General features: G+C 47.1%; 1 protein-coding gene across 5 annotated transcripts in view; it reads right to left on the bottom strand.

Annotated features, from left to right (window-relative positions):
• The window catches only part of SH3BP5 (SH3 domain binding protein 5), a 92,582-nt gene that overhangs the window by 3,055 nt on the left and 65,513 nt on the right, over nucleotides 1-24,014 (bottom strand). For 3 of the 5 annotated variants that reach the window (XM_078151508.1, XM_078151497.1, XM_020987251.2), the window contains 3 exons: nucleotides 4,432-4,562; nucleotides 2,882-2,924; nucleotides 1,723-1,942 (listed from right to left, as the gene is read on the bottom strand). In XM_078151508.1, coding sequence (XP_078007634.1) covers nucleotides 1,723-1,942; nucleotides 2,882-2,924; nucleotides 4,432-4,562 — 394 coding nt within the window. Of the gene's footprint in view, nucleotides 1-1,722; nucleotides 1,943-2,881; nucleotides 2,925-4,431; nucleotides 4,563-23,634; nucleotides 23,680-24,014 lie in introns of all 5 variants that reach the window. The other 2 variants (XM_078151506.1, XM_020987250.2) reach the window with 1 other exon arrangement.

Here is a 24,014-nt window from a genome sequence, read left to right as displayed (position 1 = left end):
GAATGACCACTAGACAATCACTGTGGTGGCTTAAATCATAGGATGTGAAATGGCCTAGAACTCATCTCTAAACCCCCTGCACAGAAATCAATGAAGAGTCTCTTTCCTTCCCCATTTATTAGCAGAAAATGTCTGGGTGGTGAGAGGAAGAAATCCTACTATAAATCTCAGGTCAAGGGAAAAACAGAATGTCAGAATGCTGCTCTTTGCATGGGGTCCATAATCATTGGCCTCAGATGGGGAATGGGTTAGGCTTTTTCTTCCCTTCCATATAACTATAATGAGCAATTCTCAGGGAGACCAGAAATCCTTCCTTGTCTGTACATACCTAAATCCAGGCCCAGAGACCCAGCTTTAGGTCTGGAGACCCCTGCCCTCCAGAAACAGCACAAACGAATCAGACCTGATGGATCCATATAGTCCCAGGCAGAGGAGGAGCTATCATTTCCCTGAAATGGATGTTCTTTCCAAAGCATTGCTGCTTCCGTACTCCACCTAGCCCACTGGACATGCTTCCCCCATCACAGCTCCTGTGCCCTAATGTCACATCAATCGTCCCTGAGATGGCACCAGGGGAGGAATGCAGACACTGAAGTCAGGACTCAGGGTTGGAGCCCGCCTCATTCACAGCCTCTCAGCCTCACTATCTTAGCTGTAAGTAAGGGAGGGGCCATAGAACTAGATGATCTTGAGGTGACCCCACCACCACAACCTGCAATATTCCTATTTCCCCGAGGAGGGGTCTCTCCCAGACCTTGTTAATTGACTCTGCTCAACAACTAGCCTTGGCAACAAGCTGTTGATTGGACCCTTTCCCCCTCTACCACTCTACTTCCCCCTTATTTTTAAGTATGAACACATGAAAAATAACTTCATTGAACTGGCACTATGGGAAAGAGACACTGGTTGTCATGAGCTGAGAAAGTAAAGGCCTAACAGAACAAGAGAAATTTGGGAGGGAGAGACTAAAATGACTGAGGGTCCTGGAGAGTGTCCTGGATATGGAGTTTGAAGGAGATGGGCTCAGATCTGGCCTGATATCTAATCTAGTAGCTGTGTGACCAGGAGGAAGTCACTCAACCCTCCTCAGCCTCCATTTCTATTGTGCTTTGTCAGGGGGCTCAAATCAAGAGGCATATAAATGTTGGCTGTGGTTATTTGTGGGGTCCTATTGAGTAGTATCAAGTAGAGATTCTTAACCTGGAGTCTGAACTTTTTTTTTTAAACAATTTGATAAATATTTTAATGTAATTAGTTTCCTCTGTAATCTTGTGTATTTTATGCATTTGAAAATGTTATTCTGAGAAGAGGACCGTCTGCCACAAAACTGTTGAAAGTGGGAGAAGGGGTCCATGACACCTGGATAGGCCATCCCTTGTGCCCTCGATTACTCAGGGCAGGATGACAGAAGAGAATGAGAAGGAAAGCCAGCCCAAAGTAACATCTTAAAAGGGTGTAGCTCCCCACGGAAGGTGAGGAAGGACTGTCGTATGAAGCCAGACCTAAGAGAAGAGTCCTCATTAGCAAGAAGGGGGAGAGAACCTTTGTCTCCTAATGGGACAAGCAAGTCTTCCTTTTCTCCTTGAGCCTTACGTCCTTCCAGGATGTTTATGTTGTCACTTTAAGACATGAAACCCCCAAGAGCTGCCTAGGGTTGGGATCTCCCCCTTTCTGCACAAGATACAACTTTCCCCCGACCTACCTTCGGACCTGCCCACTCACCGGAAGCTGAGTCAAGCTCGGGCTTGTTCCTGGAGAGCTCCTCTGCAGACGTGCTGTTACCCTCGGCCCCCACCCCGCAGCCCCGGGGACCCATGGCGCTGGAACGTCTCCTCTCGTGGATCTCATCAGAAATCATCTCCAGGTTCTTCAGTGCCGTCTTGTACTCGCCTTTGGCCAGAGACAGTTTGGCCTGCAGATCATCCACTATCTTCTTCAATTGCTGATACACAGAATGAGGGGAGGGTGCTCACTGAGACAAAGGGCCACCAACCCAGTGAGAACTGATCAATAAAATGCCGGGGGGGGGGGTTGAGGCTCAGGGCTTGTGCTGGAGACCCAAGGACCAAGTCTAGACTGGCCCCTGCCCTTGGGGGACTTACATTCCCCTGGGCCCTGACTTGGTAACTAGGACCTCTTACTTAGGGAAAACTCTAAACACACGCCAGCCCGTTACCAGGAGAGTCAAGAGCTTTTCAAAAGGAAATCGGGGACCTTCCTCCTGATCCCAGATTCTCCCAGTCTCCTGACCCCCATGCCTTTATATTCTGTCCCTCCTGCCTGGAATGCACTCCTCTTCATCTCTGCCCCTTGGATCCCAGCTCCCGTGGATGCTCAGCTGAAGTGCCACCCCTGCAAGATCCCTTTTCTGTTTCCAACTCCTCAGTATCTGTCCGTCCAACGTTTTGTATTTGTGTACCCGTTGCCTCCCCTCAGAGAACCTGAGTTACTCAAGGTCAGAGGCTGCTTCACATTTCTCCCTCTATACTCTGAATGTATTGAATGAACTATCACCCAACTCACTAGATGACATCACCCAGAACCCTCCCCTAATACCTGGTGAGAGGGGCTGGCAAAGTACAGGCCTAAAAACTACAGAATTTGAATCATAGCAGAAAGGAAGCCCACACCGGAGCCCTGAAGCACCTCTCTGAACACAGCCTTCAGCCTCAGTCCTTCATACTGACTAGAGAGCCACTGAAGGGCCCAGAATCTAGAGAGTCTCCTGAGCTTCTCCATTAAAAACAGGCCCTTCCATCATCACCCTCCCCCAAGAACAGCAGACCAGTTAATCTATCTGAAACGTGCCCGGTGGACACAACACAATCTTGCAATCTAGAAGAATCATAGCAACAGAGAGAAGATAGCATACCCCACATACCTCGAGCTGTACGTAGTACTTTGCCTTGAGTTCATAATAAGGTCTGTGGAAGACAGAGGGAAGGAAAGGAAAATTTATTACTGTGACCATAGTAACTACAAGGGGTGTCTCACAGGCCTTTTTTGAATGCTGGGTACTGTAAGTTATTTCTGAGACTGCAGCTGCTGGTAAGGTTAGAGGCAGCCTTCAGTTCCAAGGCACAAACCTAGAATACCTTGCTGAGCTAGTGAAATCACTTCCCCACACTCCATTCCCACCTTGGGTGAGAAGAGGCTGGCCAGTGCTAAATATGCCTGGGGTCAACCATCAAAGTGCATGCACACCCTTTACCTTCAGGGCACAGGACGTTCAAATTCACTTTTCTGGCCAGGGTCATTATTTCTCAAGTTATAACCCTGATCCATAGTTAAGAGAGAGAGAGACACACACACACCAGAATGAGAAAAACTCCATGTTGGGGCTTAACCATGAGTGCAGACAAGGCCAGAGATGTGGGAGATAACGTGAAGGATGCACCCCACCCACATCCCTTCCCTTATGAAACTGGCTGAGAACTTTGGAGCAGTGGTTGCCAGACCCAGCAAGATCTTGGAAGGAAGCCACATGTAAAATTTCTAGTGCTTCCTCCAGGGACAGGGACACCAGAGAGCCTGACAGCCCCGACCACGGTGCAGATCTTTCTGGGTAATTGAGCATTCAGAGAGGTGAGCATACACCATCACCTGCCTCACCCAGGCCATCATGCTGCTGTGTGTGTCGCCTCAATTCCTGATGAGGCAGGCCTACAGGACTGTCTACTCCACCCTAGGAGCTTTGGTCTCCAGCAGTCACCGAAACAAACATATTATCTAACATATTCCCCTGTCTTGAAAACGAGCCATCCTCCATGCTGTTGCCTCATAGAAACTGGATGAGAGGTTACTAAATATTGCTTTGTTTTGTTCTGAAAACTGCCCAACTCAAGGAAAGGTGGAACTGCCGGAACCATGTAATGAAAGATGTCATCCTGGCTTCAGAGCAGACATTAGCCTACACACTGGAGTGGCATGCTTCCATCCCATCCCTGGTTCAAGAGAGGTTCATTCATGACTCAAATCCTACACATGAACCAACCCTAAGGACGCCCATGGACTCATTGCAGACCTCACTAAATAATGAATGAAAAATAAATTCTCCTTTGAGAAATCCTTTGCTGCAGAAAGGAAGTGACATCTGAGCAGTACCACCCATGATATGGTACAGCAAAAACTGACATCCCAGAGGCATCTGTTCATAATGAAAATGAACTTCATACCCCTCACGCATCAGAAGCTCTAGTGCTATGGAGAGACCATTGGACTTGGAGTTAGAAAGACTTGGGTCCAGATGCTGCCCCACACTTAATAGCTGTAACCACCTCCTTCTGAGGGGACTGGACGAAATGGCCTGTAAGGTCTCGTCTAGCTCAAGATCTTGACCCCGTGAACTATGTTAATGATGTAACTCAAACCACCCCAGTCCCATGCCCTGACATTGGCTAGACCAGCAGGCCCTGCTGCTCCAGACTTTACTTGGATTTGTTGATGGCCCTCTTGAGCTTCTTTTCCAGCTGTCTCATGCGGCCCATGGCAGCGTTGTACTTGGCTGCTGTCTCCTTGTGTACCAGCTCACTTCTTGTCTTGGTCTGCTCAGCCTCCATGACCTTGAGATGACAGACAACAAGGGTCAGTTCCCAGAGCCCTAAGGTTGTGTGTCCAGTTAGAACGCTGTTTTCCACAGCAGTCTACTTCCAGACCAGTGGACAGATTTTTTTTTAATCTAGCTTCCAAAAAAATAAACAAGATTTCTCCCCTTTTCCCCCTCCTTATCAGCCTTGGAAACTGCCTGGTCTAGATAGACTGGGGGCATGACAAAAACACTAATAAAGTAGGAACTCCCTTTTATAGATGGGATTGGTATTGAGGCAGGGACCAGGAAACCCTCAGAGTTCCTTGGAACTAAAAGCTTTAACTTCTTCCCCCAAACTTTCTTCTACATACTCTCAAGAGGCACGCTAATCAACTAACATGGATGACTCGTCCACCATCCAGGCCAGGTACTGCTATGAACAGTCAAAAGTCCAGATGTGCGCAAGAGGAGGAGAGAAAACCTACATGGTCCAGACTTAGTGGATGGGATGCTGGATGGGGAGTCGGGAAGACCCGGCTTTGAATTACTAGGTTCATGTCATTTATCTTCTCTCTCAGCCTCAGTTTCCTAATCTACGAAGTGTATTTGACAATGCCTGTTGCATCATATGAGATAATATACTTAAAGTGCTTTGCAAATATTCCAAGTTGTATACAGATGCACCTATACATGACAGTTATTATCATCATAACCATAATATACCTCTCCTGATGCCTCTAGCTACTGGTGTCCTCCCCTTCCAAAACTAAGGCAGCTAGGTTTAATTTGTAGAGTGATAGCCTTGGAGTAAGGAAGACTTGGAGTTGAAATCTGGCCCCAGACACTAGCTGTGTGACCCTGGGCAAGCCACTGAGTCTCTGTTTGCCTCCATTTCCTCATCTATAAAATGGTAATAATAAGGGGCAGCTAGGTGGCACAGTGGATAGGGCACCGGCCCTGAGGTCAGAAGGACCGGAGTTAAAATCTGGCCTCAGACCAAACACTTGACACTTAACTAGCTCTGTGATCCTGGGCAAGTCACTTAACCCCAACTGCCTAAAAAAAAAAAATGGCAATAATAACATCTACCTCGCAGGGCTGTTATGAGGGTAAAATGAGATATTTGTAAAGCATTCTTTAAATCTTAAAGTACTGTGTAAAAGCTGCTATTATTACTATTCATTTTGCATTATTCTTTTTATATTTGGATGGTATTCGAAAAGTCTCAGAGCAGTTTTAAGCTTTAATACGTTAAAACTTTTGGGACACTCTATAGATTTGTACTGTGAACTGTCTTCCTCTACAAGGTCAGTTCCTTGACAGCAGGGACTATTTCCTTTTTGTCTTGACATGTCAGTGCCTTAATGTTGTGATCCAAGTTGGTAAACCTGTTAATACTGGCTCATCAAGTCAAGGACCAGCATTTAAAAATCAGGAAATAAGGGAGCAGCTGGGTGGTGCAGTGGATAGAGCACCAGCCTTGAAGTCAGGAGGACCTGAATTCACATCCGGCCTCAGACACATAACACTCACTAGCTGTGTGACTCTGGGCAAGTCACTTAACCCCCATTGCCTCACAAAAAAAAAAATCAGGAAACAATACAGTTAGGTATAAACTGACCTCTTCAGCTTGTTTCCCAACTTTCTTAGACTAAGTATATCTTAGAAAAATTTTAAAGGAAATGTTTTTTCCTTTAAAATGTATCCTACCTCTCTCCTTCCTAATCCCCAATAGAGAAAAATGTCTCTGTCTTTTTAACCAGGGTCAAAACTTAGCAATCAAATAAAAAGGGGGTTCTTAACAAAGAAACTAAGACAAGACAGACGGCTACTCACACACCACGTTATTATGTAGGCTTTCTTGAGACAGAAATTTATCACTATGTATTCTGAATCCTCTCTTACGTTCTACATGCACATAACATGCTTTTTTTTCTTATGTATTTAAGTTTCAGTATTTAAGTTTGTTTCTTTTTCTTTTCTTGTCGTGTATTTAAGTTTCAGTAATAAAAAAAAATGGTGGGGAGGGGGTTCTTAACCTTTTTTGTCTCAGACCCACTGGCAGTATCTGGTGAGGCTTATGGACCCCTTCTCAGAATGTAAATGCACAAAATAAAATACATAGGATTATAGAGGAAATCAGTTATGCTGAAATAGTTATCAAAATATTTAAAACGATGATAATAATAGCATTTCTGTCCAACGTTTACAAAGTGTTTTTCAAATATCTCATTTTATCCTCAAAAAAACCCTGACTCTCAGAATAATTTTGTTACTATTATTATGTTATTACCCCTGAGAGGTAGGTGCTATTCCAATGTCTGTTTCACAGATGAGCAAACTAAGGCAGAGGTGAATTGTCTTGCCTAAAGTCACACAGCTATTAAATATCTGAGGCAGGATTTGAACTTGGGTCTTCCTGACTGCAGGTCCAGCAGGCACTCTGTCCGCTGTGGTGCTCTTTTAACAAGGTCCAGAGATCCTAGTGCAAGAACCCTTGCAAGGAGGCAAGAAAAAGTTAACAAGAAACTCAACACTTATTAATCATTGAAAAACCACAGCCTTCCTCCTATGTTGCAAAACACATCCCTACCCTCACAAATTGTACTAAGTACAAAATTACGGACTTTCCAATCCCCGGGAGTCCATTAGCGTACTTACAGCTTTTAAGCTGTCATTTGTTAAGACAAGACACCCGGCACCAAAAGCACCCTCTGTTTGTTCAGAGAATCAGAAGTATCTTAGATGTGGAAGGAGCCTCAGCAGTTACCTGGTCCAGCCACCAGTTACAGCGTCCCCCACAATGGCCCCTTCAGCATTCATTCAGACAAGGAGACACAGGCTGCCCACCCTCCCCACCATGAATCCCTCCCTCTTCCCCACGAAATAAATTCCACTTTAAGACAGCTCACATTTTTGGAATGTTTTCCTTGACATGGAACCAAGGTCTGCCTTCCCCAGACCACCCACCTATTGTCCCTAGTTCTGCCCTCTAGGGCCAGGAGAAGCAATCTTAATCCCTCTTCCCTGTGGGAATGGTTCAGATACTGTCAGCCAGCATGACCATCTCCAAGTCTCCTGTTCTCCAGGCTAAACACCCCCAGTTCCTTCTAGTGCCCCTTGAGCAGCATGTCAGCTCTTTGACGTGGCTGTCAATTTTACTGAAAGAGTTTTATGGTGTTCTAGGGCTCAGTATGAACAGAAGCATCATGGAGGAGTTGTAACCTTGCAGCTCAGATCTGCCGAAAAATCTGGCTGTGGTCTGTATAAATGTGTTTTAAATACTCAGAAGCGGGTGGGGGGAAATGGCCTGGTCCTCATCACATTTGAAATTAAGCTGTTCAGGCTAGTTCTCAAAGGGTAAGGACACCGTGGTTGGAGGGTCTTGTCCTTTGTTTTACTGGCTTGGGATTCAGTTTTATGCACGGGGGAAGGGAACAGGCATTGATCGAGCACTTACTACATCCTAGACACTGTGCTATGCATTTCACAAGTATCTCATTTTGATCCTCAGAATAACCCTTTTGAAACAGGTGCCATTATCATTTTACAGCTGAGAAAACTGAGATAGACAGGGCGACTTAGCCAGCTCATCCCACTACTAATACGTGTCGGAGGTCAGATTTGACCCCTCTCCCCACCACTCTACCTAGCTGCCTGCCAGTGGAGGGAGGGGATCATGCCCTGGGGAACCAATTCACCCTAACCAAATTCTCAATTACTGAACTGCCAGATGGAGGCCAATTGATTCATTCTTCCTGAGGTTCTGTAGCTGTTCTCCAGTATCTGAGGAGCTGTTATATGGAAGAAGTAGACTTGTTTTCCTCGGCTCCCAATGGCAAAACTAAGAGCAGGAAGGTAAGAAACCATGTGGTGATCAAATAAAGCATTTATTAAGCACTTCCTGTGTGCCAGACTCTGTGCACTGGATCTCGGTTCAGAGGAATTCTGGGGTTGCTCTTCACTACCTGTAGGACAGTTCTCAACTTACGTTGCCACAAGCTACAAAGAGGATCCTTCGAAAAGCTTCCTAACAAAGCATGGCATGGTCTCGCCACCCCGCCCCACCTCCGCTAGAGATCAAAGCAGAAGAGAGATGGAAGTTGCTTTTCTGTCTCTCCTGGATTTTGTTATAAATATACAGAAAAGCTAAAGATTTTTGTAAATTTAGTTCTTATCTGGTTCCTTTGATAAAACTTTTAATTATTTCTGTTAGTTTTTTTCACTGACTCACTAGGGTTTTCTGGGTCAATCTTCACACATTTCAATACTCCAAGAGTCTATTCTCAATATGGGCTCTCTCCAGCCATACAGATCAAAACCCAGTCCTGCCTATCTATCCTGTCTCATTGTCAATCAGACAACAAGAATTTATTAAATGCCTCCTGTGTAACAGGCGCTGGGCATGACCATGTCCTTTTATAAATCCGCCCAACATGCTGGGAGCCTTCTAGGTCTTTTAACATCATATGGATGAACACTCATGGAACATTCAAGCTGTCCACCAAGTTATCCTTCATTTTTGCTATTTGACAGGCTTACAGCTCTTTTCCCTTTTCTACATCTTTCACACTTTTCCATCATTTCTCTTCTACAATGTGCAACCCCTATGGGTTATCTATTGAACTACATATAGTTTGGACAATAGGCATTCTTCATCTCCTTGGTTTTTCTTGGATGGATAATAAGTCTCCTTAGAAGGCTGTGAAATAGCTCCTTTAATCAGCAGAACATAATCTGCAAAGAGAAGCATTTAAAGGACCTCACCACCATCTATACAAGAACTCTTCTTCAATTTTGGACTGTGTTGGAAATCCCACCTAACGAAGCAGTGAAGACTGTTGTTGGGTAGGCCTCTCCCTGCCCTATTCCTCCCTGTATATTACTCATCAGAAGATTGTCAAACAAGGTCACCGCTGACGTTCCATCTTGAAAGGAATCTTGTATGATTTTGACATATGCAGGAGAGACGCCTTGTTGGAAGAAGGCCTTTAGAGCTGCATTTGGCTTTTCTTTTTTTAAATCACAGTCAGTCAAAAGCACAGTGGGTTCTTGCAGTATGTGTACCTGTCAATCAACTGCGAGACTTCACAGATGTAGGCTGCCACAGAATATATGTATGAAAACCTGCCAGACCCCTAATCTAGTCCTAGTCTCACGTGTGTCCCCTGCTTATCATCTGCAAACAGAAGTAATTTTGTCTCCTCTGGATGAAAGAATACTCTCCTTCCTCATCCCAGCCTCTTGGCTCCATTTGAGACAAAGCTCGAATCTCACCTTCCTTCTGTAGAAGGCTTTTCCGGCCCCTTCCCGCTGCTAATGCCTTCCCAGATTACCACTTGTAATTTGCACTGTCTATCTCTTACGTACACATAGTGGCTGCATTTTTTCTCCCCCGCTGAATTGGGAGCTCCTCGCGGGCAGGGACCAGTTTTTGCCCTTCTTTTTAACCCCAGTGCTTAGCACAGGGCGTAACACATCATAAGTACCTGATAAATGTCTGTTGTCCCTACTTGACTCTTCTGTACTGAGACTTACTCCTGTAACTTCTGGTTCTTGTCTTGCTACGTAGCACTTACTGAGCTATGATAAGTAATAGTAGAGAAAAGGGGCAAGCGCCCTTCCTGCCTTCATCTCGGGTCTTAACTGGGAAGGCATCCAGGGTTCTTCCTCACAAATGATCCAGTAGAGGCTGGACTACCACTTAATTCAGCACATCTTTACTGAGTGCTTAGGGACACTCTGCTGGGCTTAGAAGGAGAAAACCAAGTCAGTCCTGCCCTCGAGGAGCTTATATTCTCCCAAGGGGAAGGGACTGTACTCAGATAGGGCCTATTTGTTGAGGACAATGTAACAGGGAGTCTTGGTCAAGGACAGGTTGAATTTCCTGGTCAGAGTCACTTCTAACTCAGATTCTGTAAATTCTGCAAGTGGAAGGTAGACCTGAAACTCCCTCCTGGTGGGTAAGCTGAGATAGCTAGATGATGTAGTAGATGGACTGCCAGACTCAGAATCAGAAAGGAAAGAAGGGAATAAGCATTCCAAATAATGCCTGCCACATGCCAGTCACTGTGCTAAACACTTCTAAATGATCATCTCTTTTAATTCTCACAACAACCCTGCCGATAGGTGCTATTATCCCCATTTTGCAGTTGAGGAAACTGAGGTAAACAGAGGTTAAGTGACTTGCCCAAGGTCACAGAGCCTCTAAATGTGAGGCTGGATTTGAACTCAGGTCTAACTCCAGGCAGCTTGGTGGCAGAGTGAATGGAGCGCCTTCCTGGAGTCAGGAAGGCCTGAGTTCAAATCCAGCCTCAGGCACTTACTGGCCGGGCAAATCACTTAACCCTGTTTGCCTCAGTTTCCTCTTCGGTAAAACAGCATTTTAATAACAGCGTCTATTTCACAGGACTGTTGTAAATAACATACACACAGCACTTCATAAACCTTAAAGTACTAACCAAATACCAGCTACTATCATGAACAGGAACAGTAACGTTGGCTTGGCTGTCCTCTCCCTAAAGAAAAGGCCAAAGAGTAGAAGAGTAAACATGATTTGAAGGCACACCCCCAGTCTTCCGCTCTCACTTGTCCCTGGACTTGGAGTAAGAAGAAGTGGGTTCACATTCTACTTCCACCGATCAGTATGTGCTCTAGCCTGTTTAACCTCTCCCTCCTCCTCTCCTGCTCTAAGGCTCCCTTTGTGTGAATGAGAAGGTCATGCTTTAGGTAACGAACTCTAAAGTTTATGCTCTATGGAGATCATCTCATTTCAGCTTCATTAACGTGGTGAGGTAGATTCCGTGGCCATGATTAATCCCATTTGTGTGGATAACTAAATTGAGGTGTGGAGATTTGTTAGCCATGGTGCCATGTTCAAATCCAGCCTCAGACACTTACTAGCTGTGTGACCCTGGACAAGTCACTTCACCTGTCTGCCTCAGTTTCCTCAGCTGTAAAATGAGCTCAAGAAGGAAATGGCAAACCCTTCCAGTGTCTCTGCCAAGAAAACCCCAAATGGGGTCACAGAGAGCCGGACATGACTAGGAAAATGACTAAACAAATTACGGGTTTCAGCGCACTTTCTCTTATTTGAGCTTCACAATAACCATGTGAGATAGCTCGCTTTATCCTATTTTTACAGAGGAGGAAACTAAGGCTGAAAGAAATTAACTAGCTTGCCCAGGATCACAGCTAGTAACTGTCTGAGAAAGGATTACGACTCGGATATTCCTCACTCCATCCAATTCACCACCTGACTGCTTCAATAATAAGGGTCCGAGACAAGATTCGAACTGAGATCTTCCTAACTCCTTCTCTCACACTCTGCCTCTCACAGGACCTATCTCTCGGGTCCTTTGAATCACTGGAAAATTCATTAGACTACAATCTAATAATTAGAAAATTGATTTGGGGGCAGGATATGCTCTGGTTTTACCCAAAAGGCTGTACAAAACTTGCCTGCCGAGTAGAGAAAGCAAACTCAGAGATTTCCCTGGGGGAGCCAAGAGGAAGTTAGATCACTCTTTGAGAACTCACTGGGGACAATTTCAGGAAGGCACCGTTGAAAAACCTGTGGGCCAAGAAAGCCTCACTTCCTTCTCAGATGAGCTGCTTCCCCTTGCCCAGTGAGGTACTGACAGACGCCAAGCCCTGTGGCTCAGCCATTTACCAAGTCTGTGACTGGACAAGTCCCCAAACCTCCCCTTGACTCCGTTTCGTCTGTAAAATGAGGGGGCCTTCTAATATTCCTTCCAGCTCTAAAGCTGTGATCCTGTATTCACTGTGCGTTTATTTTCTGCCTCCCTCAATAGACTGTAAGCTCCCTGAGGCCAGTAACTTTCACATTTAGTACTATTTCAATCTTTATTGACTATTTATTATTTTATTCACTATTTCTCTTTATCTCCTATCAGGCAATCGCTAAACATTTACTAAGCATCTACTACATGCTAGGCACTGTGTTAAACACTAGGGATACAAAAAGAGGCAAGACAGTCTACCCTCAAGGAGCTCATGATCTAATGAGGGAAACAATATGCAAACAATGTTCAAACAAGCTACATATGGAATAAATAAGAAATAATTAAGAGAGGGAAGCCACTAGAACAGGGGTGGGAAACAGGGGTCCTCAAGTGCAGCCCTCTGACTGAATCCAAACTTCACAGAACAAATCGCCTTAATAAAAGGATGTGTTCTGTAAAACTTGGACTCAGTCAAAAGGCCGCACCGGAAGACCTAGAAGTCTACACCCCTGCACTAGAATTAAGAGAGGTTGGGGAAGGCTTCTTGTAGAGGGTGGTATTTTAGTTGGGCCTTTTAGCATCTAGAAGAGTACAGGCACACAGTAGATAACTTAATAAATATTCTATATCAAATCCGGCCTCAGACCAAACACTTGACACTAGCTGTGTGACCCTGGGCAAGTCACTTAACCCCAATTGCCATAAATAGATACATACATACATGAATGAATAAATAAATAAATTTTGCTATGACCGACTATTCCACAAATCTGCCTTCAATCTTGAGCTGAATTTAAAGATCCAGGTGTGCCCACCCAAAAGACCAAACACCAAGCTTCCAAGGCAGGTAACCAGAGGTGGCTATTGACCTTTCAAAAATATTTAAGATTCTGGGCGAGGGAACACAGATAAATTTTGCTCTCGGGCTCACCTTTCATCCTAGGCTCATGCCAACTTTTTTGTTATGACTTTGGAGCCAGTCCAGGACATTGTCAATTACACCTTTCTCCATTGACATCAGTGATGTTCTGAAGTCATGTCTCCCTTGGTGGGATTTCAGGAGTCACTCTGGGTCCCTGAGTGAGAATCTGGGAGCTCCCCTTCATCCCCTAGACTGAATTTAAAGACCCGCCTTCAAGGGGGGGGTCCAGCTCTGCTCCTCTAGGGCACAAGTCATGAATTATATACAACCTTTCAGGAACACACCTGCTGCATAAAGCCTGATACACCTGTAATCCAGACTACAATTCCATGTAGAACTTCAAAAAAATATTTTTTAAAATAAGCACCCCAAGTAGTCAAAGTACTTCATCTCTCAGATCCCTATAGCATTCAATTCAATAAACATTAAATCCTGGCTTCCTTCAGGACTTGGCTCCAACATGACCCTCCTCAGGGGACCTTTCCCTGCTCCACCCCCACATCTCCAGAGGCTTGTGCCCTGCACTCTACAGCTACCTTCCTATTGTCTCCCCTATTAGAATGTAAGGTCCTATAGGAGAGGGACTGCTTCTGCCTTTCTTTGTATTCCCAAGTCAGCGCACATTTATGAAATGTTTACTCTGTGTAACGCCCCAGGGACACAGAGACAAAAAGACAGACCAGCATCCAAACAGGTGGGGAGGTAGGAGCTGTATAATAATAAGAGTAATGGGGGCCAGCATTTATATAGCACGTGTGTTATCTCAGAAGCCTGCCAACGGCTGCCCTTACTCTCCCCATTTTACAGATGAGGACGTTGAGGCAGAGAGAAGTTAAGAGATCTGCTGAGCATCACAGAGCTAAGGGACACAGGGTTATTAGAACAGTCAATGGAAGGCACCCTGAATGGGGAAGGCAGCTGGGGAGGCTGGGGAAGGCCCCCTGGAGCAGGTAAGATTCCATCCAAATCTTGAAGAACATCAGGAAAACTTAGGAATGAAGGGGCAGACCTGGAAATGTAGACACACACACACACACACACACACACACAGTGAGAAAAAGAAATAGAGACATGAGGCACCTGGATGGCAGAGTAGAGAGAGCATTGAGCCTTACACCAAGAAGACCAGAGTTCAAATGTTGACTGAAATGCTTAAGAGCTGTATTGAGCAAGTCTCTTAAGCTGTCCACCTCAGTTTCCCCAACTGAAAAATGGGGGTAAAACTGAAACTGTCCCCAGTGAATTCTCAAAGGGTGATCTCAAGGTGTTGTTGTGAGACTCAAATGAGATGATCTTTGTTAACACGCTTAGCACAGGATCTGAAATTATATGAACACTCTTGTTTTTACAGAAATAAAGAAAGAAAAACAGGTGGAGAAAAAGAGAGAAAGTTAGCCCTTCCCTCAGGGAACTTAAAAGGAGGGTATACGCTAACAAGTGCATAATAAATATGATGCGGAATAAACTGTAACAGGCCAGTAAAAGGAGATATTCTGATTAAAAACTCTAAGAAAGTTGGAGGAGGGAGAAATCATTTCCAGGAGGGCTTCGTGGAAAAGGCAGCATCTAAGGCAGGCACAGATGCATGAAGGCCGCGTTGGGCAAGATGAGACTGGGGGACAGCCAGCAGAATCACGGATTTAGAGCCAGAATGGACCAGAAGAGGCCATTAGTCCACTCCCCCATTCCACAGATAAGCTAACTGAGGCCCAGAGAGTATGAGTGCCTTGTCTAAAGTCATTCAGTAGTAAGTGGAAGGGTCAGGAATTGAACCCAGGTCTCTAAGACCAAATGAAGCACCATTTCCACTGTACCACATAGGGTGAAGGGGAAAGAGAGTAAAGCAAATCTCGACAGGCAAGATGGAGCCCAATTGTAAAAAGCCTTAACTGCCACGATAAAAGCACTATATTATTAAGTTACACACAATAGGAAGATTTCTAACCTTTCTTGTGTCATGGAGCCCTTTGGCAGTCAGTCTGGCAAAATCTAGGGACCCCTCCCTCAGAATAATATTAGTTTCAATTCATAGGATAAAATACATAGGATCAAAAGGAAACCAATGATATTAAAATATAATTATAAAAATGTTTTTTAAAAAAGTTTGTGGACCCCAGATTAAGAACCCCTGAATTACAGGAGGGGCAGGAAAACCAGTTAGGTTATTACAATAGTTCGGGGAAGAAACAGCCTGAAACAGAAGGTTTTAGATCACACCTGGAAAAAGTTCTGGGAGTTTCCAAGGGACCTCAAGCTCGATATGAGTCAATAGTGAGATGTCGAAGCCAGAAGAACCAATGCAAACTTGGGCAGCCATACCAGCAGCCTAGTGTCCAGAAAGGGAGAAGGGATGGCCCTGCCAGTCACTGCCGTGGCCGAGCTCATCTGGAGCTGCATGTTCAGTTCTGGGCAGGCATCACATTCTGAAAAGCTGGAAAATGTCCCCAGCAAGCTCAAGACCCCCAAAATCATGCTGCTGAGGGACCCGGAGGAGGAGGAGGAGGGATGGGTAGGCTGAAGAAGGAATAGCTGGAAAGGGGGGCATGGGAGAGGCGGCTTCAAATATCTGAAAAGCTATCACAGGGAAGAGCTCTTGGCCCCAGAGGATGGAATTAACGGCCATGCTCAGACTCGGCAGAAACCTGTTTACTTTTGTGTTAAGGAAGGACCTCCTAGCCCTTGCCAGGTACTTCAGAGAGCGAATTCCTGCTCGGGTATGGGTTACACTAAATAGCCCCAAAGGTCCCTTCCAACTCAGGGATTCCCTGTGAGACAAGGAGGGTCTCTCCAAAAAAGACGCAGCATCGGTTTCAGATCCTGTGGGGAAAGAGAGTCTGCACTGGTCGCCTTGGTGACGTTTCCTAGGCAACCAGGAAAATCCTCAGCCTGAAGCCTGGTGTCAGAGGGTAAGATGGGTGGAGTGGTCAGAAGGGGTGGGGAGACAGCCGAACAGGGAAGCAGGAACAGAGAGGGCTGGGAGGAAGGACGGAGTGCAGCGGGTAGAGAAGCGGTTCAGACACAAAGGTAACACTGATGACAATGAAGGTTAGAGATCAGCCAGCAGGATGTGCGGAGGCTGAGCTGTTTTTGTTCTTTCAGAAAACAGAGGCTGCATCATTTAGCAGGTAGATCCAAGGGTCAGGAGTCAGAGAGGCCTGGGCTCAAAATCCTGCCATGTGACCCTGGACAACTCACTTGCCCTGTCTGCACCCCTCAGCAATCCCCGTCTCATCTACTGACTCACAGGTTGGCATTTGCTTTGGTAGAAGATCCTTAGATTTTAGATCTAGAGGACCCTGGAGAGCCTGGAATAATTATCTAGAACAATGCCCTCATTTTACAGATAAAGACACTGACATGGGTCCTGAGTGGCAAAGGAGCTTCACATTGTGGTTTCCTAACTCCAAATCCAGCAATTCCCCACACTGATAAGACCACAGCTCTGTCCTCCCGCTTGGTGTGTCTGAGAAAGGTGATGAGGTGGTCAACGGGAAATCAGTCTGGTATTTGCGCTCCAGAACCCTCAGGCCTGCCGTGGATCTCCAGAGGCCATGGAGTCCATCCTCCTGCCTCCAGTGGGATCAATCAATAAATCCACAGATATTTATGAAGCTCCTACTAGGTGCCCTGGCTTCTCAAAAGCCAGCAATAAGAGATACAAGTGCACCAAGGTGACCTTGACCTCTGCTCCGAGGGGTGTGGAACCAAAACAATGAAGGCCAGCTGCAAGGAGACAGCTTGCTCCATCTCCTTCTCTCCCCTCCCCATCACAACATCCAAATTAAGCAGCGTCCACCATTTCCCTTCCACAGGGTCTCAACATGATTCCAATGATACAGCTTACACCTTCAGCTTTGACAAGTGCTCCATCCAGGCGCCATCTTACTGAGCTTCTCTGCAGCTCTGGCCAATAACAAGAGGTCCTGTTTGGCCTTCAAAGCCCTTCCCATCTGGTCCACACCTGCCTGTGCAGGCCAGGCCAGGACCAGACTCCCCTTCCCACACATCGTGGTCTGACCCAGCTGGCCTCCTAACCGTAAAAGGAGGGAGATGAACGAGTGAGCCACCAGGCTCGCTTAGGAGATCCTCCAAGTGCCACCTTCTCCATGAGGCCTTGTCTAATTCCCCCCTCTCCCCAATCACCTCTTATTTAATCCATTTCTACCTACAAACCTACCCGCTGCCTTCCCTAGCGCAACTGTTAGATTCTCAAGGACAGGGATTACTTCCCTTTTATCTTATAACCTCAGAGCCTAGCACATAACAGGGGCTTAATCAATGCTTGTGGCATGCTGACAGATAAGCCCTCTGGGTACTGGTATCCCCATTTTACTGATGGGGAAACTGAGGCTCAGAAAGTCTACGTGACTTGCCCAGGGCCACAGGGCTAGTAAATGTCAGAGGCAGGATTTGAACAGCATAAAAAGAATGAAGTACCATGGGTAAGAGAGAAATCATCACAACAGCTAAGGCTTAGACAGCACCTACTATGTGTTAGGCACTGTGCTAAGTGCTTTACAATTATTATTTGATCCTCACAACAACTCTGGGAGGTAGGTGCTATTATTATCCCCATTTTACAGATGAGGAAACTGAGGCAGACAGGAGTTAAGTGACTTGCCCAAGGACACACTGCTAGTGTCAGAAATGGGTCAGACCAGAGGCAACAATGCTGAATATTAGCATCCAAAGTCCGTCATTAGGACAGTCGGGTCTTCCTGACTCCAGCCCAGCATGTAATCCATTACAGCCCCTGATTTCTCACAGCTGTATCCACCCTGTATCCTGAAACTCCCTACTTTGGATGTCTACATGCTTTGGTCTCTGGCAAAGGTATTCAGGCACGCCCAGCCAGAGGCCTCCAGGCACAGGCAATGTGGGCCATCTGTGCTTTTTAAAATCACCCTTTGGGGGTGCATCCCTGCCCTTTTGTACCTGCCCCCCATCTGACCAGATCCAGCGGGAGGAAAAAACAGCAAACCAGCTTCCTGCTGGCCCCAGGCCGACTAAAGCAAACTAATGTGGGTCAGTCTCCTCCTCAGGGAAGAGAAATAGCGGGAGTGTGACAAAAACTGGAAAGCGTGGCCTCCGGGACACAACTAGGCATGCCCACACCAAGGAAAGAAACAACCATTTATTAAGCACCTACTAGACGCCAGGCACCGTGCTCAGCGCCCTACATATCTTAACTGCTCACAACAGCCCTGCCGGGTAGCTTCTGTTATAATCCCCATTTTACAGTTGAGGCAACTGAGGCAGACATAGGTAAAGTGACCCACCCAGGGTCATAGCTAGTGAGTGTCTGAGGCTTCCTCACTCCAGGCCCCTCCGCCCACTCCACCACTGCTTCTGTCCTCATCTAGAGTGATTAAGGGTCTCCTGCTCTTTCAACAAGCATTTATTAAGCACCTACTGTGGACCAAGTATTGTGCTGGGCACTGTAGGTACAAAGGCCAGAAAACAAGCCGAGTCAGAAGCCACAGTCTGAATGAAAGTAAGCATCAGGGCCCCTGGGCCGGGCTGGAACCTTTGTGCAGGGAGGGAGGAGAGGGCAGGACCAGCCCAGATGTTCTGTCCCCCCATGGGGGCCTCTGCTCTTTTACAGGCTCTGCCTCCCAGCATCTCTCCTTCAAGGGACCACGCACGTCATATCAACGACCCAATGTGACCCTTTGAGGCTCTTCATCCCAATGCCTGGCACACAGCAGGCACTTAATAAATACCCGCCAACTGGCTAAGTCAGCACTAGGTCAGGGAAGGCTTTCGCTAGGCATCTGATGCCCATTAGTTTTCCATCCCACTTCCTTCTCGCCGACCTAGGGACAACTTGGCCGGTTCCCTCGCCCCTGAAGAGCCCTTCTCTTCACCCTTCCCTTCGCTGGGGTGGCTCCTGTTGGCATTTCCAAATTGCCTTTTTCCTTCTGGCCTACATCTTCCAGCAAATGTTGAGAAAGAAAACTGTCTTATCCAAAGAACCCAACCCTGCAGCCTGCAGGGACAGGAAGGAGGGGGAAGAAGAAAGGAAGGAAGGACGTGTCTGGGCCAACTTAAAAACCACCAGAGCCAGAACTCATTTCTGAAATCTGGCTCTGAAAACAGAGCAGATAATGGTGCTATGGGGCTGCACCATTCACAGGTGTCTCCAGCGGGCCAACAAGTGGAGGGGCCACTAACTGGGTGCTCAGCAGAGTGAAGCCACAAAGGAATGAAGTACCTACTATGTGCTGAGTACTGGGCCACACATTAGGGACACAAAGGGTGAACAGAAAGAGGCACCCCTAGAGAATTCTCCCACTGTTCTCCTGTCATTCCATCTTGCCTTTCTTTGTACCCCCGGCAGTTAGCACGCTGTTTGCTCCATGTGTATGTTTATAACTGGTAAAACTCTCTGTCTTTTCAAAGAATCTTACAAGTCAGTCATTTGATTTCTTTGGTCTTCAGGTAACACTGGTCTAACATTAACCATGGGAAACCCAAAATGCCTGGGAGGAAGGACTTGACCAATGTGGAAAGAACGCTGCCTTTGGTGTCCCAGGTCCTGGGTTCAAATGCCAACTCTGTCATGTCATGCTTTGGAAGCTGCTGGTGGTACAATGGATGAAGGGCTGGGCCTAGAATCAGGAAGACCTGAATTCAAATCCAGCCTCAGACACTTACTAGTTGCATGACTCTCAGCAAATCGCTTAATCTCTGTGCCTCAGTTTCCTCAACTGTAAAATGGGCTGGAGAAGAAAATGACCAACCAATACAGTATCTTTCCCAAGAAAACCCCAAACGGGGTCACGAAGAGTTGGACGTGACTGAAACAACCGAACAACAAAAACATGAATGGGGATAATAATACCACCGACCTCACAGGGCTGTTGTGAGGAGCAAATCAGCCATTTGTAAAGCACCTTGCAAAACCTTAAAGTGCTATATAAATGCTAGCTGGTACTATTACTATTATTTCACCTCCTTGAGTCTTGGTTTCCTCACCTGTAAAATGGGGCTGGATGACAGCTGTGAGGTCCCTTCTCCACCTAAAACTAAAGCCTGTCACAGCCGGGCACTATCCCGCCATGCAGGCCTTCTTTCTGTTCCTTGCACGTGACATTCCCATCTCCCCTCTCCAGGCTTTTGCACCAGCTGTCCCCTCCTCCTGGAATGCCCTCCCTCCTGACCTCTCAGACGCTCTACTTTTCTTTAAAGCTCAGCTCCAGCCTTTCTCGACTCCTCAGCTGCTAATTCCTCTTTTATTTTTGCATATACTCATCTATGTAGCGTTTTGTAGACATAGAATGGAAGTTCCTTGAGGGCAGGTTTCATTTTTGTCTCCTTATGCCCAGCACTTAGGTGCTGTTTCTTGATTGGCTCACTGACTGATCCTACAATAAATAAGCTGGGGAAACAAACACCTTGGTGCTAAAGCCCTAATTATGCAGCCGCTCCCCCAGTAACAACAACATGATGGCCTGTGGGAGATTGTGGAGCAGGCCTGGATGCCCAGGGCCATCTGCGATGCTGGAGGGCATACACATAGGTGCACTGCAGCACTGGACATTTATATGGGGCTTCCACATTTGCAAAACCAAGAATCTCACTTGAGCCTCACACCAACCCCAGGAGACAGGCACAACGGGTGTTATACCCATATTATAGATGAGGAAGCTGGGGCTGAGAGGCGCTAGGCAACTTGCCCATGCAAGCCCACCCAACTAGCTGGTAAAAGCCTGAGGATCGGAATCCAGGGGATCCTCACTGCGAACGAAGCCCTGTCTACAGGCACAATACCTCAGTGGGACTAAGACACCTTGCCCCTCCAATTACAGAAAAAAGTCACTGCCCATCACCAGTCCCCAAGGGGAGCAGATTGCCCAGAGTTAAAGACTCCTGTTCAACAGCACTCAGAGCAGCAAAGGGAGGAGGGAGGTGGGACAGCCCACAAGGGCTCCCCTGCCTTTGAGGAAAGCTTCCCATCACAGGGACATCGCTTCACAGTCTGTAGCGCCACAATCATGAGTCATCAAGGGTGACCTTGGCGACTACATCAGAGGAAGAAACAAGCTGGGCTTCCGAGTCAGAGCACCTGGGTTCCCATCCCACCTCTGTGACTTCTCCACCATCTCCAGTGACCTCGCCTGTAAAATCCACTGTGCCGCCCACCTCTCACCCAACAGGAACACGGAAAGCACAGCTGCCTTCAATGACCACATTAGCTCACACTGGGAAACGTGTAAGACTATATATGCACACACATAGTGGGTCGCAAAAGTCTTACTGTCACTTGAAGCTTTGCAGTTAGAAGTGTTTAGTTTCCAACTGCTCTAAGACTTTTGGGTCGTCCTGTATGTACACGTACGTGTATACACATACACACATTATACACATACATTTGCATACATACAGCCTGTGGTTTGATTAGTGAGCTCTCCCAGCATGGAGACTGCCGTCACTGATACAGATCAGCAATCCATCTATACCTTACAGTCTTCAGGAGTCCCCTGGGGCAGAGCCCCTAACCCTACAGCAGGCTCTGCATTCTACCACGTTTGCCTACAAGGTTTATTATCTCCCATGTGTGCATGACGTTCAGACCAGCCCGTTGTCCGCTAAGCCATCCTGGCCGTCACAATTCTTTCCACAACCACCCTGTGAGGTAGGTAGTGCAAACATTATTATTTTCATCTATTTTTAAAAAAATGATGCCTAGCATTTATATAACACTTAAGTGTTTTGCAAAGCATTTTGCAAATATTATCCCACTGAAGTGGGTGCTGTTATTAGAAGGGAAGTGAGGCAGGTCCTTGCCCAGGATCACACAGTGTCTGAGGCTGGATTTGAACTCGGGTCTTCAAACTCCAAAGCTAGCATTCTATGTACTGAACTACCCAGCTGCCTCTTAAGGGGGAATCATCAAGTTGAACCCCGTTCCCTTTACAGATGAGGGAGCAAAGAGACGTTAAGGGACTTGCCTAAATTCAGCTAAGTAGCAGGATCAGGAATTCAAATCCAGGGCCTCAGTGCCACTGTTCAAGCTGCCTTCCAGGGAGTAGAACAAATGACTCCGAAAGTCCTCTCCAGGTTTAACTGGATGATCTACATTTTTACAGAGGAGGAAACTGAGGCTGGAAGGAGCCTAAGTGACTTGCCCCTGGTCACACTGCTGGTAACATCCAGAACTGAGACCACACCATTTGTTCTGTCCACTGCCCTGTGCCAATAGCCCTCTTCCTTAACTAGCCCACGGGGACAGAGCAAAGAGAGTCTCTGGCTGGAGGCTTTATTAATTACGTGGCTTTTCTCTGCAACGGCTCCAAGTTCCATCCTGGGTCCAGGTTGACGCTGAAGCCACCTGCACCAGAGGAAGGCCTGCACACATCTGCTCCCAAAGTCAAACTCAGACTTACGGGCACACATGCCCCGCCAGCCAGAAGATGCCCGAGTAAGAATGAACCAAAGGGCCGGCGGCAGAGCCCTAGGAGAAAGGGCCACCCCCTCGTCCCCTCACCACTACCCAGGGCCTCTCAAAAAGACCTCCAGCAGAGAGATAGATGCCTCCCTGCTTTTTTGTGTAGTTCTGTTTCTAAAGAGTAGAAGCACAGGTTTCGGAGCAACTAATGGACTGGTTTTGATCACTGGACTCTGCTCAGTTCCAAGCAGGGTGTCAGCTGGGAAACAGATGGCACATGGGGGTGGGGGGAGTGGTTTTGAATCATTTGGAAGCAAATGCACTGAATATTCATCAAGCCCCTTTCGCAGCTGTCAGGGCCCTGGCTTTCTTGTTCTGTGATTCCCAAATGCTTCTGAAACCTCCCCCTGGTAATCGGGTCAGCCAGTGGGGAGAACAGGGCTCTTCCTGGCCCGGGGTTAGTGATGCTGTCACTGGCCAGATGTGCCCCCTGCAGCTGTGAGAGTCCACCGCAAAGGACATATTCCTGGGGTGGGAGAAGCCACAGAAGCTGGGGTACTGAAGAGGGAAGGGTTACACCTTCCCCCCCCCCCCCCCGCTAACACAGTAACAGCCAGCACCAGCACGGCGCCGAATGAGTGGCAAGGCCCCCTCTACATGGGCTACCCCACCTGGTCCCGTGAGGGAGGCGGCTCTTGTGAACCCATTCTACAGAAAGCTGGGGCTGAGGATGGTGCACTCGGGCTCACGCAGCTAGGGAGCGTCTGAGGCAGGAGGTGAACTCAGGCCTTCCTGACTTGAGTGATGGCGCTCTATCCAATGTGCTGCCAAGGAGCCCTACATCTGAGCAAAGCAGATGGGCAGATGGTGAGGGGAGCAAGCCTAGAGCCCACATGGTCCGGCTCCCGACCTTGTATGTAAACCCATTTTTCTTCTGCGTATTTCTAGCAGCCTCCTTTCCATCGGCCCACAGGCCTTTGGGCCATCAGAGCTCCCAACAGCGGCTGAGATTCATCTCTGCTCAGCATCTCCTTGCTCCTATACTCACCCCGTCCCGATAGCAGCAGCCAGGGCAGCCAGATGGCCTGTGGGTCTGGAAGGAGGAAGATCTGGGTTCAAATTCAGCCTCAGACACTTACTAGTGATATGACCCTTAACCGCTGCCTAGCTCAGTTTCCTTAGATGTAAAATGGGGGTAATAACAGCACCTGCCTCCCAGGGTTGTTGTAAGGATCAAATAAGATAATAACTGTAAAGCACTTAGCCCAGTGCCATACTCTTATTATCCAGGACAGCACTGCAGTTGGCCAACGGCGTACGGCGATATAGAAGGAAGTGACTAGACTGAGAGCCAGGAGGAGCTGGGTTCAAATCCTGAATCTGCCACATACCACCACCTGGGTGTGAGACCTTGGATAAGTCAATTAA

The sequence above is a fragment of the Phascolarctos cinereus genome, unplaced genomic scaffold (assembly GCF_003287225.1).
Source record: "Phascolarctos cinereus isolate Bilbo 61053 unplaced genomic scaffold, phaCin_HiC Scaffold_1;HRSCAF=81, whole genome shotgun sequence".
Taxonomy (NCBI): domain Eukaryota; kingdom Metazoa; phylum Chordata; class Mammalia; order Diprotodontia; family Phascolarctidae; genus Phascolarctos; species Phascolarctos cinereus.
This window is presented reverse-complemented; position numbering and strand designations above follow the sequence as displayed.